This window comes from Mytilus edulis, chromosome 10 (assembly GCF_963676685.1).
Source record: "Mytilus edulis chromosome 10, xbMytEdul2.2, whole genome shotgun sequence".
Taxonomy (NCBI): Eukaryota; Metazoa; Mollusca; class Bivalvia; order Mytilida; family Mytilidae; genus Mytilus; species Mytilus edulis.
Window position 1 is genome coordinate 81,581,917 of NC_092353.1, and position 17,573 is coordinate 81,599,489.

Genomic DNA, 17,573 nt, shown 5'->3' on the forward strand with positions numbered 1-17,573 from the left:
TTCATGGACATTGGTGAAAGCCTTTTTGAGTTATTGTCCGAAGTGTTGAAAATCCCCCTTTTTTTTATGAATAAAGCCCCATAAATCCAAAACTTAAAATCTGAAATTTATAAAAATTGAAAGGGAGCTTACATCAATAGATAGAAACAATTCACCAAAGTTTTATGGACATTGGTGAAAGCCTTTTTGAGTTATTGTCCGAAGTGTTGAAAATCCCCCCTTTTTTATGAATAAAGCCCCATAAATCCAAAACTTAAAATCTGAAATTAAAAAAAAACGAAAGGGAGCTTACGTCAATAGATATAAACAATTCACTTAAGTTTCATGGAAATTGGTGAAAGTGTTTTTGAGTTATTGTCCGAAGTGTGAACGACGGACGGACGGACGGACGGACAGACGGACGGACGGACAACGGTATACCATAATACGTCCCGTCTAAAAGACGACGGGCGTATAAAAATGGATAAAAACTGTCATATTCCTGACTTGGTACAGGCCTTTTCTTCTGAAAACTATCATAAAGTTGAAAGTTAATATCAGAAGTCTTGAAATTCCAGAGAGTTTTGTGGAAATCAAAATTTGAAAAGAAAAAGGTGAGATAAAAAACAATCAATAGGAGTTATATCAAAATATATGTGATCAACATTTTCTTTCTTAAACAAAATAAATGAAATGAAAATTAATTTATGGGTTTATTTGAGATTTTCAAATCTCTAATTTATTATCATTTAAATTTCAGTTGGAAGAAAAGAAGAAGAAAATGAAGAAACGTCCAAACTCTGCAAAACAAATAGACTCAAAAGAGACAACTCCTCGTACAAAATCATCCTGTTCTAATTATAGTTCTGGAAACGGTGAAGTGGAAGTGACGACTACGATACGAACAAAAGGTTCTAACGTTGGAAAGGTGCAAGTTAGGCCACACAGTGGACATAAAGTGTCATTAAATGTTCTAAAAGACATGAAAAAATTACAAACAACATTACGGAAAGATGATCTTAAATGGGAATAGTGACTGTGATATTAGATATATACAATTGTGCATTTTAAAACGGGGCATATTTATACTCCAAAAATATGATACCATGGCATTGTTTGGCAATGAATAACACTTTATAGGACAGCCTAAGAACTTTTTTGTGTAAATCATTAAAAAAAACATATTTATATGTTCAGGACAATTTACAACAGTTATGTGTGAATATGAAAGAGCTCTGGTAACGTTTACTCTAGATTTGTTTTGCTTTCCAATACTGTGGATCCTTAATTGATGGCTTTGAAATAACTTATGAAGATGAAGAACAAAAATAAGATTTCATACCTGTGACAAAATTTAGTCCATTATAACATGGGTAGATTTTTTATTTTTCATTTTTCCATTCCATATATACATTTTCCCAATTGAGGTTAAATTCACACAACACATTCAAAGCTGAATCAGTTTTGGATATTATCATAGTTGTAATGTTTCAGTTTAGCTACTGGAGTATGAATATGCCCTCCTATCAACAAGAAATATAGCTACATGCCTCACTGATATTATTCATGTGTACCTCAGCAATTGCATTAATTACAGTATATAAAGGGACATAATTTTACAAATTTCATTGGCAAATCAAAATTTATTTCCCTTTATTCTTCATGGAATATTTCATTTTTTGGAAGAATTAAGTTACAGCTAGACTAGTCACTTCTTGTGTATGTACTCAGTCCACTGAAAAATAAAATATAAGTATAACCAAGAATTCACATTCAGCTGCTGATTGTAAGCAAACAAAATATATCAATAAATCTTTAACTATTATTTAATAGTACCAATCAAACTGGTCCAACAGAATTTGATTGGCTATTGAGAATAGTTTTCCCCAGTCAGTAGAATGTAAACAATATTTATTGATTTTCATGGTCCACTGAGTAAACATATTTTTTTGTACACGCTCCAGTAAATATGATGTAATTTCATTTTTAGTTTGCACTTAAAGTTCATTTTGACCACTGAAGGAAAGAATGTAATTTTAGTTTTTATTTATTTTCATAAAGTGCTCATAATGTTGTGCTAGTTTTAATCTTGAAATATTTTTTGTGTTTTAATTTGAAAGAGATAGTCAATTTTGTGTAGTTTTATATTGAGTAATTTTTTTACTTGATTTTTTCCTGGTACTGGTTATGAAAACCAAACACAAGTAAGAAGGTTATTTCCCCCCTATATTGGATTGTTAAAAGGCAAATAAAAAATGATCTAAAAAGACATTTTTCAGACTTGAATCACAAAGTAGCATTGTATCTCATGAATATTTATATTTGTTATCCAAGTAATCATTCCAAACATCATTTCTTCTCATTATGCCCGATAGTGTGAATGTTTATAGGTTAAAGGTGACAAATAACTATATACTGTTCAGATAGTATGTATGAGTGTAATTTAGGTGATTGTACAATTTTCGCAACTTTGGTTATCATTTGTTTCAGTTTAAAAATAAATGTTTCTTAAAGAAAAATTTGAATTAGTTTGAAATATTCATTTATTTTTTTGGTATTATAAGTATTAGTATTAATCATTGAAGAGCAATAATTACCTCCAATTCTAAAGTATCTTATTTTTGTGTACCTGGGTTACTATCTCATTTACATACACCCTCCATCTCCTGTTTATATTTATATCTTTTACTTAAAACAAATTAAATTTTAATTCTTCAATCAATTTACAATCCTGTACCCTGAATATTTCTGGTACCCAATACCTACTAAAGGTCAGTAATGCATATGTTCAACATTTACCACACATTTTTATGTAAGGGTAAACTGTATCCCTGCTACATAACTCTTTTCTAATCCACCAAGAGTAAACTGTATCCCTGTTACATTAATTCTATATTTGCAGTGAAAATCCACCAAGAGTAAACTGGATCCCTGTAACATTGTTCTATTATTGAAGTGAAAGCCAGGTAATAGTGGTATCCAGTAAGTGTGTATTCATCATTCATCATCTTGCCCATTAATATTACTGTCTGTGATTATATAATTTGTCTTCTGTATAAATAACACCATACAAACTCATCAGCTCACCAACTTTCTTTAAAGTTTCAAAAAGTGCACATAATTGGGATTCAAAGTCAAAATGTCAATTTGGTAGCAATTATGATATGGCAAAGCTTATTAATGCTTCCATGTTAAAACAGGTTTATTTTTCAAATTCCCAATTTTCATAGAACAGACTGTTTATACAGAAGATGGATGTTTTTATTGGTATTTTATATTTGTTATATGTATAGGTCATTTATTTTATATACAAATGTAAATATGAATAAATTATATACAAAAGTGTTTGAGACTTCTGTTTCTGTAGATTTAAAAAAAAGAAAATTTGGTATGATTGCCAATGAGACAACGTTCCACAAGAGACCAAAATGACACAAAAATTAAAGAACCTTAGTGAGCACGCTCACATACCCCACGTCCCCACATTGTCATTGGAGAAATTAAATAAGTGTAAGAAAAAAAATTGTATAAGAAAAAATATTGAATAATAATTTCCTGTCAATATGCACATCAACATAGTATGTCCTTATTATCTACAAAATTTCATGAAATTCTGTTGTGTGGTTTCAGAGGAGTTGAGATGACAAACTGTTGCAGAAGTACATTGAAGCAAGTAAGTTCAAAGAGATGTAACTCCTAGAAAAAAAATTGAATCGTAATTTCCTGTCGATATGCACATCTACATAGTATGTCCTTATTATCTTAAAAGGTTTCATGAAATTCTGTTGTGTAGTTTCAGAGGAGTTGCAATGACAAACTGTTGCAGTAGTACCTTAAAGCAAATAAGTTCAAAGAGATGTAACTCCTAGAAAAAAAATTGAATCGTAATTTCCTGTCGATATGCACATCTACATAGTATGTCCTTATTATCTACAAATGTTCATGAAATTCTGTTGTGTGGTTTCAGAGGAGTTGAGATGACAAACTGTTGCAGTAGTACAATAAAGTAAATAAGTTCAAAGGGGGGTAACTCCTAGAAAAAAAATTGAATCGTAATTTTCTGTCGATATGCACATCTACATAGTATGTCCTTATTATCTTAAAAGGTTTCATGAAATTCTGTTGTGTAGTTTCAGAGGAGTTGCGATGACAAACTGTTGCAGTAGTACAATAAAGTAAATAAGTTCAAAGGGGGGTAACTCCTAGAAAAAAAATTGAATCGTAATTTCCTGTCGATATGCACATCTACATTGTATGTCCTTATTATCTAAAAAGGTTTCGTGAAATTCTGTTGTGTAGTTTCAGAGGAGTTGCGATGACAAACTGTTGCAGTAGTACATTAAGCAAATACGTTCAAAGGGGCGTAACTCTTATAAAAAAAATTGAATCGCAATTTCCTGTCGATATGCACAACTACATAGTATGTCCTTTTCATCTGAAAAGGTTTCGTGAAATTCTGTTGTGTGGTTTGAGAGGAGTTGCGATGACAAGAAACAGGACTGACGGACTGACGGACGGACGGACGGACTGACGGACGGACGGACTGACGGACGGACGGGTCAAAAACATTATACCCTCCGCAACTTCGTTGCGTGGGGTATAATTAACAACTATAGGTCACTGTACGGCCTTCAACAATGAGCAAAGCCCATACCGCATAGTCAGCTATAAAAGGTTGTTTATTTCCCTTTATTTATACCAGTTAAAAAAAATTCAGCTGTGACATGGTATGGCGATGTTGTTGTCTGAAGACATTTGGTTTCCAGACAATTAAAGACGGGACAATAGCTTTAGTATAAGTGAATGAATCTGTATGATATTGTAACTGAAGGTTCCAAAGGTCTGTTTATGAATACTCGAAATTCAGAAATTATTGTGTGCATTATGATTTGTTATTGCAATTTTAATTTTTGCTATATATAGATATTAAAAAAAAATCCTGTTTGATTCATATAAAAAATGTCAAAATGCAAGCTTTAATTATTGTGATTATAACCAGGTCACATTTTTCGCAATTCTTTCTGAATTTACAGTGAGCTGTCTCAAAGGGGCCAAAAACAACCCTTTTTGTCTAGCATGCATCATTTATTTGGCGAAAGCAAGACACAGCAATCCTAAATTCTGCAGTCAGGGGCGTCAACATTTAGGTTCATTCTGGGGTTAAAGTTTTTTGTTGGGCCTTTGACTTCTGTCTGCTTGGCATAGGAATAGTGCTGTGATGGGGCCTTAAACTTATTAAAAGCTTAATATTTTAGATAGAAGAAGACTTTATACTTTGTATATAGATGCTATGTTATTAATTTTCTGTCTGTGCAGTGTCCTTGACTTATTTTCATGGTTCAGTGACTACTTTAAAAAGGTTGATATTTTCAGTATTCTTAATTTCTCTCTGATACAGCTTATTGCTATTTGTCCTGGACATCACACAAATTCCTTAAAAATTTTGACATCATAATAGAAAATGTCTGACACCACAATGTGATTGTTATATAACGTCAAAAAGTCAAGCGGAACAGATTTTCAGGTCAAGTGGGAATAGCGATAAGGTGTATTATGAGTCCAAGGACAACTATACATGGTATCTACGTACCAAGAATGGTACTAATCAGGGTTTCCCCTGGGTCAATTATTTGTTTCGCCACCTCTTTCGCCAAAACATTATATTTTTCGCCACTTTATTATTTTTTTCGCCAAGTGACATAACTATATTTTTCGTTTAAAATTTACCTTCCCTCCCTTTTTTTTCCTTAAATAAGGTGTGATTTTGCCCCATTGTGAATATGATTATTCTCTCAAACTAATTTTAGAGTCTACATTTAATGAATAAACCCTTATCATTTACTTATAACAAAATTAATGGACATGTTTTGATTATATAATACCAGTATAGTTCGTAGGGAAAGTTTCTTTAAAAGAAAAATATTGATGTGCCCTTTTGTACTAAGAAGTGGTTTTATCAACAAAACAAAAGCTTTTATCACATGAAATTAAACCCTCATTTCATGTTTAGTCATAACATTGAAGGGCTACTCTCATTCAAGGTGTTGTTCCCAACCTTTTGGATAGATTAACTGATTTCTTCATAACGACAGTTTTCCTTTCTTGACCATCGTAAATGAAAATGTTGAGACGTAAAACTATGCTTGAAACACACGTGTCACTCAAACGACTTTAAAGTAGTCTCCCTAATCAATAAATTATATTAAAGTCAAAGGATAATTAAAGTTTTAAATCAGCGATTTTTCTTGCTTTTGAAATTTTTTTGTCACAACAACAGCTTTCTTTTCTAAACTATCTTTAAAAGGAGAGGAGACGTCAAAAGTTTGCTTCAAACACGTGCGTCGCAAAGTGGTTAATAAATTCTGTATGTGACATTTAGCGGAAGCCATTTAACCATATCATTTTATCGAACAATTCAATCAACACCTTTATTAATTAGTCCATTGTTGTCGATAGCTATAAAATGCAATCAGCTGATTATTGATTTTCTGTCCAAATCAGGTCAAGGTGAATTCCGAGTATTGTCTAATCGGGTAGAGTCAGAGAAACTCGAAAAAAGTAAATAAACAAGATGGAGGAAAATAAATCGTTCTATATATTTCTTTCGCCAAATTCTTTCGCAAATGATGAATTTTTATCGCCACTATTATTATTTTTTCGCAAATTGCGAAAATGGCGACCGCCAGCAGAAACCCTGGTACTAATGCCCATCAGAGTTTTTACTTTTACTTGACCTCAATCTCACTTCATATACCAGTAAGCAGAAACTATAAGCAAAGCTATATATGGTGTATGGACTGATTGTAAGGTGCAAATATCAAACTGGCATCAGTCATTTGACCTTGACCTCATTTTGATGGTTCCGTAGTTAAAGATAAGTTTTTGTGTTTTGGGCTTTTTCTAGTACTGTGCAAAAGGTCAACTTTATTTGCTGTATGAAAATATTTTACAATGTACATGTTAGTTTGGCAGCTAGGATCCGGAATTTTTTTCACCTAATTTCGGTCATTTAGTGATAACTTACCACATTACAAATCTTCTTACCATTTTTCCTAAAATTGTTCAAGAGCAGTTAAGGGAACGCAACAGTATGAAAATGAAATGATTTTAATGACGGGCATGTTTTATTTGACCTTGACCTCATCTTAACAGTTCATTGCTCAATGTAAGAGATCAACTATATTAAAAGTATACTTAGTGTATGGAATGATTTGTAAGGTGTACATATACAACTGGCATCATTGTTGGTGAAACTACTAGTCCACCCTGCCGCAGAGGCACCCTCTTGATAATAATGTAATCCCCGAAGAGATTATAAAGCAACAAAAAATCCAACAACTATGAGTCACATATTTATTCTCGTTTCTGTGCAAATTAACAGTATTAAAATATTGCTTAAATGTACATGTGATAAAGATTTGAAGTATTGATTCTGTCATGGTTTATAAGTGATAAAGATTTGAAGTATTGATTCTGTCATGGTTTATAAGTGATAAAGATTTGAAGTATTGATTCTGTCATGGTTTATAAGTGATAAAGATTTGAAGTATTGATTCTGTCATGGTTTATAAGTGATAAAGATTTGAAGTATTGATTCTGTCATGGTTTATAAGTGATAAAGATTTGAAGTATTGATTCTGTCATGGTTTATAAGTGATAAAGATTTGAAGTATTGATTCTGTCATGGTTTATAAGTGATAAAGATTTGAAGTATTGATTCTGTCATGGTTTATAAGTGATAAAGATTTGAAGTATTGATTCTGTCATGGTTTATAAAAGAAGCAATGACAACTTTTATGTGTGCATAAAAGATCCTATACAGAAAGCACCAACGTCACATCTTTTATAGATCTGAACATTTATTGCATACATTTAGTTATTTAATAAAACTAATAATCTTACATCTGTTAAAAGTATTTTCATTCATAATTGACACTCAGATTTCATCACAATAAGAATTCTAGTACCAAACAAAATACAAACACATTCAATTAATTGGTAATTTCTTACATTTGATACTTAAATATACAATTTAAAGTACTGTGAATTAATTTATTTTCATAAGTACAAAAAAGCATCTCCATAGGTACATGTACATAATTTGAGGGTTTGACCAATGATTTATACAATTGTCAGAGTAAGTGCAATTCTCTGTAAAAATCAGACAAATTAGACAAAATTCAGAACAATGTCTGAAAAAAACCCACCAACCTAACCTCCCTATTGTGGAAATACCCTCATCCTGAGTTAAAATGGAACGTTTTTCGTTTCTGCTTGTCTGGTAATTTGAGAAATATTTAGATATTTTTTATTAGAATGATAGCAAATTAAAGAGTTATCTCCCCATAAATGTTTTTTCTAGTGTATTTTAAACAAATTGCATCTTGAATTACCAGAACAGGGAAAAGAAAACAAATGTTATATACATTCTGAACTTAATTTATGTAAAGCTGAGTTGGCTTTTGTTTGTCATGTTTTCACAACTGCCCGATTCTTAAGCAGAATGATACTTAAATTGGGCTGTCAAGGTAGGTGACTGTGAATATATCAACATACAACATATTACTCAGATTTGAATATTAAAGAAAATAAATGACAATAATGAACAATAAAGTTTTATTTTGTGACCGAGATGTATGACGTTGAAACAAATGGATACCATAACCATAAGAAATTTGACACAAGTAACATGTTCACAATACAAAACATTTAACTTTAGCGAGACAAGAAAAATCTTATTCAACAAAATAAAAAATAATAAAGTAGATAAGCTATCAAGAAAGATTACAGCATATCATGATTTTTTATTATCAATCTTATTCTATAACATTGTCAAAATGTCTCCCCACCAATCTTATGGACTCTTCTGCAAAATAATCTTTAACATGACGGTACACAAATTGCACCTATTTTGACAGTTTTTTCAACTACATTTTTTAATGATCAAGACAAACATTTCCATTTTATGTTTATTTTGTAGCCGTATCCTTCTTTATTATATAGGTACACCAATTTGATTTTTAATTCATATGGAATCATAGAAAAATTGGTCTGAACTAACCTCCAAACCATCAATGATTCTGTAATGAGGAGTACCAAAATTGCATCCATGCTTAAATTGCATGGTCAAAAGTCAAATAAGAGAGCTTTTGTTTATTTTTTCAAATATTTCAAACAATTGGATATTTGTCCATGCTTTCTCTTCTTTTAAAAAAAAATTGATACTTGAAACATATTGTATATGCTAATTTTAAAAAGATGACGTTTTGGTACATTTTGCTTTTTCAGTAAACACTTCATCTGTTGATAAACATGATAAATACTGTGAACGTTGTGTGTATATCAAAATATATTATTTACCTATTTTGAAAGACATGCATAGTATCAAATCATAAAAATACAAATTGTTTAGTCTCTATGTGATCTTGTAAGATTTCTGCTGCTATTTTTGCTAACTACATTGTAGGTGCAATTTGGGTACCGTTACCTTAGCATTTATAGATATGAAAAAAAGAAGAAAACTGCAGGCAATATGTGTATGCATGGTAACAAGTGTAGGTGTGTTTCTCCTTCATGCCTAAATTAGCAGAACACTGGATATACAAACGTATTATAATGTTATTCTATATTTAGCACACTGTTCCTAATTTGAAAAGATGATATTGGACATCAAAGGTGGATAATCTATAGTTGACAATTATCCCATTATATTTCAAATGTAACATTAGAATTTGAACAGTAATCACTTGAACATAATATGCATCACGAAAATCAGCAATTGACAATGGAAACTGTTCAATAATAAAATAAAATTCACTTTAGGTGGGATTTCCTTTCATGCATCCATTTATAATTAAATTTGATTCTTAAAAAAAATTATGTTGACAACACAATCAGTGTCAGAGTAGTAGTTTTAATATGAACTACATACAATTGCTAAATAATCTCAACAAAAAACATGTTGACAATGCTTTCAGTGAATAGTTATTTATGAAACTTAAAATAATATCAAATAATCTCCACGAAAAACATATTGACGCTTTCAGTGAATAGTCATTTATCTAACATATAATTGTTTAAATAGTCAACATAAAATATGGCAGTCAACCAATAAATAAAAACTTTCTATGGAACCTTAAAATACAATGACAGGACAGTTTGTATCACAACTGAGTTCCTCGACGATGAAAAATAAATAAATACATCCTACATCTGATCTGCATCATTTAATGGGTGATGATTTCAGTGATTTACACGTAACATTCCCTAACTTTGTCTTCATTATATTTCCTTGCCATTCTGCTACACAGTCACTGTTTGTTCGTAAATCAGGCTGAAAATAAATAAACATGAACATAAGATAAGCACTGATTTAAAAATACATTATTTTTTTTAACATATTTAATTGCATATATCAATCATTATTTCTTAATTGATTGAATACAACTTACTTATTCTATAACTTATAATATTTTGAAAAATGTGTACAGAAAGAAAATGGAAAAAGATGTAATCTCTGAGGTATAGAAAACATTAGTAACCATACAAATTTGCAAACATGTGAAGACAATCTCAATAAGGGAGTGATCGGCAAAAGGCCAACATACTCTGACTTGTAATCAGGTGTTTACCATCTGTCATCCTTTGCAATTATCGTGGAACAGTCAAAACAAAATATGACGTCCTTGACAATTATTGTGGAACAGTCAACACAAAATATGACGTTCTTGACAAGTACTGTGGAACAGTCAACACAAAATATGCTGTCCTTGACAAGTATTGTGGAACAGTCAACACAAAATATGCTGTCCTTGACAAGTATTGTGGAACAGTCAACACAAAATTTGCTGTCCTTGATAATTATTGTGGAACAGTCAACACAAAATATGACGTTCTTGACAATTATTGTGGACAGGGATGGGCACGATTACTGACAAATGTAATCGATTAATAATCGATTACATGAAGGATTTTTGTGCAATCGATTAATAATCGATTACTCAAATTTTAGTATGTAATCGATTACAATCGATTACTTTATCAAAAGTAATTACATTACTTTTCGATTACTATCAATTACATACTTCAACATTTCAACAAAAAATAACATGAGGTAAAAACACAATTATATTGCTCAACATTTGTATAATATAGTGGAAATTAAAATCTTTACCTAATGCATCATTCAAAGCATTGTTTCTAAATTATAAGTTAATAGCTGCTTTTTAGATCAAATCTCTTGATGAAAATTAGAAATATTTAAAAAATCTCGTAATTTTGACTTTCAACATATATGAAAGATGTCATCGCATTGCAATAATCACTTATTCATAACTAATTGTTTTTCCAAAAATTAGTTTTCTTACTGACACGTTAGCTTTTTTGTTTTTACTCTTAAAAATATTTTAGCATAGTTAACAATGGTTAATTACAATGTTTAAGGAAATATAAAAAAAGTAGAATAATTAATTAGTTCAGCTAATTTTTAAGATCAAAATTTATTTTTATAATGACATGCATGTTTTAAAACTTTTGTTTGGATAACCACCCTAATTACAGATTATTAAATGCCACTGGAGTACAATTTATAACCTGGGGCTAAATATTGTAAATTTCCTTCTTTATTAGACATAAGATAATTGAAATAAAAACAAAGTATGTTTGTTATTGATTAGAAGACTTTGATCATCTCATTAGTAAAGGCAAGAATGTTGTTAACTTCTCCAATAAAATTATATACAAAATATATTTATAGTGTCAAATGGATACATGTATCTATATCTAAAAAGAATTGCTATGCATTGCCATTGGTTCATTGTTAAAAGGATTTTGTGTTCTTTTTTAATTTTAATTTAATTTATATACATGTATATATATCATAACATTTAAGAAATCAACTGTTTATGTATTCTAAGCTTTAATTTCAACTCTGATGGAAAATTATGTTTTCCGGAAATTTAATACAAATAAGCTTACTACTTTTAAAAAATGTAGTACAGAACTTAACGAAAGACAGACACATTTCTTATTTAAAATCTATTTTCTTATTTAAATATTAAAGCTCTTGAATTATTGACAAGCACATACATCCATTTGTTTCAAAAGCTAGATATAAAGTAAATTTAGATAGGGGAGGGATCTGGTTACTCATAATGCAGCTAGAGACAATAGATAGAAATAAGGCAGTTGCTTAAATCTCAAGTATTGTTAATGCATAATATTTTATCTGTACTACAAAGGGATAATATACATATTTTCCTTTGAAATAGGTTATTTTTCATCAAACTATTTTACTAAAGTAATCGAAATGTAATCGAAAAGTAATCGATGATTACATCCAAATTTTTGCTGTAATCGATTAAATTACGATTACATGTAATCGAAAATGTCTTCGATTACAGATTACTGTCGATTACTTGAAAAAATGTAATCAATTACAATCGATTACGATTACAGATTACGATTACCCCATCCCTGATTGTGGAACAGTCAACACAAAATATGACGTCCTTGACAATTATTGTTGAAGTTAACACAAAATATGATGTTCTTGACAATTATTGTGGAACAGTCAACACAAAATATGACGTCCTTGACAATTATTGTGGAAGTCAACACAAATATGACGTCCTTGACAATTATTGTGGAACAGTCAACACAAAATATGATGTCCTTGACAATTATTGTGGAACAGTCAACACAAAATTTGCTGTCCTTGATAACTATTGTGGAACAGTCAACACAAAATATGACGTTCCTGACAATTATTGTGGAACAGTCAACACAAAATATGACGTCCTTGACAATTATTGTGGAACAGTCAACACAAATATGACGTCCTTGACAATTATTGTGGAACAGTCAACACAAAATATGACGTCCTTGACAATTATTGTGGAACAGTCAACACAAAATATGACGTCCTTGACAATTATTGTGGAACAGTCAACACAAATATGACGTCCTTGACAATTATTGTGGAACAGTCAACACAAAATATGACGTCCTTGATAACTATTGTGGAACAGTCAACACAAAATATGACGTTCTTGACAATTATTGTGGAACAGTCAACACAAAATATGACGTCCTTGACAATTATTGTGGAAGTCAACACAAAATATGACGTCCTTGACACTTATTGTGGAAGTCAACACAAAATATGATGTTCTTGACAATTATTGTGGAACAGTCAACACAAAATATGACGTCCTTGACAATTATTGTGGAAGTCAACACAAATATGACGTCCTTGACAATTATTGTGGAACAGTCAACACAAAATATGATGTCCTTGACAATTATTGTGGAACAGTCAACACAAAATATGACGTTCTTGACAAGTATTGTGGAACAGTCAACACAAAATTTGCTGTCCTTGATAACTATTGTGGAACAGTCAACACAAAATATGACGTTCTTGACAATTATTGTGGAACAGTCAACACAAAATATGACGTCCTTGACAATTATTGTGGAACAGTCAACACAAATATGACGTCCTTGACAATTATTGTGGAACAGTCAACACAAAATATGACGTCCTTGACAATTATTGTGGAACAGTCAACACAAAATATGACGTCCTTGACAATTATTGTGGAACAGTCAACACAAATATGACGTCATTGACAATTATTGTGGAACAGTCAACACAAAATATGACGTCCTTGACAAGTATTGTGGAACAGTCAACACAATATATGACGTCCTTGATAACTATTGTGGAACAGTCAACACAAAATATGACGTCCTTGACAATTATTGTGGAACAGTCAACACTCCTTGACAATTATTCTGGAACAGTCAACACAAAATATGACGTCCTTGACAATTATTCTGGAACAGTCAACACAAAATATGAAGTCCTTGACAATTATTCTGGAACAGTCAACACAAAATATGACGTCCTTGACAATTATTCTGGAACAGTCAACACAAATATGACGTCCTTGACAATTATTGTGGAAAAGTCAACACAAAATATGTAGAGATAAAAAAATGGGACATTTATCATTTATTCACAATTTAACTTTTCCTATAATATAGTTCATTTGCTTCTTTCTTTTCTTGGTAATAGAAAATTACAATCTATGAAGTATCAAATTTTCCCTTGACTGCAGGAATTTGGATTTAATGGAAACGAACAAACTAAATTAAAACCAGGTGCTCCGCAGGGCGCAGCTTTATACGACCGCAGAAGTCGAACCCTAAATAGTTTGGGCAAGTATGGACACAACATTCAAGCTTAATACAGCTCTGAATTTGGATTGTGATCAAATTTTTGAAATAATATGAGTTTCTGACACAAAACAAATGTCAAGATCTTACAAATTTATTGCGCAATATTGTGCAATTAAAGATTTCTTCTTTTAACTTTTCAAAAATTTGGAATTTCAAGAAAAAAAAAACATGAAAACAACTACCCCCCCCCGTTTTTTTGCAATTAGTCCAAAATCTGACATTTCTTTATACATAATATACAAGCAAGAAGATAAAGGGAGGTAAGTCCTAACATACCTAACATTGTATGTTAAATGTTTTAGAATTACCTCCCTTACACTGCTCTAAAATTGTCTTAATTTTCCATTGACCAGAAATACCTAGTTTTCCCCTCATTTGTACTATTGTCTGTAAACTAGAAAAATGCTTCTTTTTGGCCTCTTATTCCTACATATTCGGGAAAATTAACCCCAAACTGAATCCCAGCCTTCCCTGTGTTATATGGAAACTTGTGCTACAATGTCCGAGAGATCCATACAGTTACACACAAGTTATTGTCTTGAAACTAGAAAAATGCTTGTTTTTGGCCCCTTTTTGGCCCTTAATTCCTAGACTGTTTGCCCAATAACTCCTTAAAATAAATCCCAACCTTCTAGTTATGGTATTAAACATTTTGGTACAATTTCAAAACAATTGAAATACTAATACACAACTTTTTGTCCTGAAACTAGATAAATGCTGTTTTTGCCCCTAATTCCTAAACCCTTGGGACCATAACCCCCAAAAGCAATCCCAAGCTTCCTTTTGGGGTTATAAACATTGTGTTACAATTTTATTGATTTCTTTTCACTTATTCAAAAGTTATTATCCGGAAACAATCCATCTTCAGACGACGCTGACGACGACGTGAAACCAATATACGACCAAAATTTTTTTTATTTTTGCGGTCATATAAAAATCTTTTGCTGGCATTCTGCACGCACCTGTAATTGTTCCCACACTTTTTTCTTTGGCTTCAATTCTTCATCAGGTTTGCCAGACTCATGTTCTTCAAAAAATACTCTCTCCCCTGGTGCACTGCCCTCTGATGGGTTTAAAGGTTCCACTGCCCTTGGCTCAGCACTACAAAATAAAAATCAGGCCATTAGAGGACAACATATTAAAATTTGAAAAGCTTTGGTTGAACAGTTTATGAGTAAACGCAGACACTGTTTGGCAGCCTCCCCCTGTATATCCCCAAATCAATAATATTTTTTTCCTTTATAGGAAACCTGCATTTCATTGATCATGAATATTTATGGTTAGTCTTTATCAAGGAAATCCAGGCAAATGAGTACCAATCAAATAATAATAAATTTAAGGTAGATACATGGTATACCGCCATCTTGGATTGTACAATCACAGTAAAAAATCGGTCTAGTTATTTGCCTAAATCTGCAAATTTGGAGACAGATTTGCAATTTAAAGGATAGACTGTTAAATAATATTAAGAAAACTTGTTAATTTATTGTATAATTCAAAATATTTAAACAAATATCGTTTTTGTTTGTTTTTAGAATATTTTTTTTCAAATGAGCCATTTAAGGGAAGATAACTCTTTTAGTAAAAAAATTATACTGGACTGATAGCTTGTACCAAGAAAACAAGTTCGGTGACACCATTTTTTCTTTTTATTTTCTTCAAATATATTACAATGCAAAACCTATCTTTTCACAATTTATTTCAAAATTCTATCTCATAGATTTTTTTTTATGCACACAAATGTGTTTTTCCATGAACAATCTAACCAAATTTAGGCAATTTTCAACGACTCATAGCTTGAAAAATACCACGGTGACCCACACTTTTTATTATATTTTTGAAAAGAGCACAGTAAAATCTTCATTTTGGCTAAGTATAAGATAATTCTGTCTCAAAAAATATTTACTTATGATCCACCTTAAATTCATCTATTGTACACTGAATCACTAAACAACAAGGTTGCTTTATCTATAAGAAAACCTACACTGAAGCACACATTAGCATGGCCTTAGATTCAATTCCTCTCATTTTTTGTGGTTTCAGGTTACATAAAAACACTCCTAGTCTGTCTTGTAAATCCTCCATGGGTACCAGTCCAGCTAGCCCACTGACTACAGTTCTCTCATCACCATTGCCTAAATCTACTGTTTCTACATACAGCGAATCAGCATCTGGATGCTGCAATTTAAAAATAAAATTGTTTAAAAAATGTCTAGAGTCTTCCAAGGAAGAAAGGTACGTCTGACCTCTAATAATTATATACTGTACATGTAGATTTATTTATTTTCATGGGTATCAGTTTTTGAGGATTGAAGAAAACTTTAATTTTTCGTGGATATTAGATTTCGGGATTTTACCAATCTTTGCATACATAGCATATAGAAAATGTATAATTCATTGACCACTTGAATATGTGGCTCACTTGTACCCACAAAATCCACAATATTGGTATCCAACAACTAATAATGAATTCACAGTAAGCAAAATGACAAAGTCCATGTTTTGATATGGAATCGTTCAACCTCATCAGGGCTTTTTCATTAAAATGAATGGGGGAGTGAACCTGGTCAGGACTATTGACAAAAAGAAGGCAGGTTTTGTTTTAAAAAATGGGTTGTGGATCAATCAAGGTTGTATGCCAATTTAACATAAGAAATATTACACAAAGAAAATATATTTGGGGATATTGAAAATCTCTTCCTACCTTCTCACATGGGTTTTAATGGAAATTTCCTCAGCATTGGTTTTTGTGAACTCTCTACGGTTACTTTTCTACATTGGCTAGAGGTATAGGGGGAGGGTTGAGATCTCATAAACATGTTTAACCTCGCCGCAATTTTGCACCTGTCCCAAGTCAGGAGCCTCTGGCCTTTGTTAGTATTGTATGATTTTTAATTTTAGTTTCTTGTGTATAATTCGGAGTTTAGTATGACGTCCATTATCACTGTACTAGTATACATATTTTTTAAGGGGCCAGCTGAAGGACGCCTCTGGGTGCCGGAGTTTCTCGCTACATTGAAGACCCATTGGTGTCCTTAGGCTGTTGTCTGCTCTATGGTCTGGTTGTTGTCGCTTTGACACATTTCCCATTTCCTTTCTCAATTTTATCTCAATGTAGTTTTTGTTATTTACTAATTTAGAGAAATTTGTGATGAATGATGATCTTCGTTAAGCAGGGGTTTCATTATTTTTCATGTTGACTGGTACTTTCCACGTTTCTAGGTGGTAATATTCAATTTATTCCATGAATATCATATATAAAAATTTCTACATTTAGGCGGTACTTGTCAATAGCATAGGAGGGTAAAAGTGCCGGGTACCGCATCCTAATGAATGGCCTGGTTAATATC

General features: G+C 31.5%; 2 protein-coding genes across 8 annotated transcripts in view; one reads left to right on the plus strand and one right to left on the minus strand.

Annotated features, from left to right (window-relative positions):
- The window catches only part of LOC139492023 (centrosomal protein of 57 kDa-like), a 33,502-nt gene extending 30,178 nt beyond the window's left edge, over nt 1-3,324 (plus strand). For all 5 annotated transcript variants that reach the window (XM_071280069.1, XM_071280066.1, XM_071280067.1 and 2 more), the window contains exon 9: nt 740-3,324. In XM_071280069.1, coding sequence (XP_071136170.1) covers nt 740-1,012 — 273 coding nt within the window. In that variant the 3' untranslated portion in view covers nt 1,013-3,324. The remainder of the gene's footprint in view (nt 1-739) is intronic.
- A 3,994-nt stretch (nt 3,325-7,318) lies between these two features.
- LOC139492024 (tyrosine--tRNA ligase, cytoplasmic-like) overlaps nt 7,319-17,573 on the minus strand; it is a 29,645-nt gene continuing 19,390 nt past the window's right edge. For all 3 annotated transcript variants that reach the window (XM_071280073.1, XM_071280072.1, XM_071280074.1), the window contains 5 exons: nt 16,208-16,401; nt 15,186-15,324; nt 9,467-10,312; nt 7,720-8,857; nt 7,319-7,427 (listed from right to left, as the gene is read on the minus strand). In XM_071280073.1, coding sequence (XP_071136174.1) covers nt 10,202-10,312; nt 15,186-15,324; nt 16,208-16,401 — 444 coding nt within the window. In that variant the 3' untranslated portion in view covers nt 7,319-7,427; nt 7,720-8,857; nt 9,467-10,201. The remainder of the gene's footprint in view (nt 7,428-7,719; nt 8,858-9,466; nt 10,313-15,185; nt 15,325-16,207; nt 16,402-17,573) is intronic.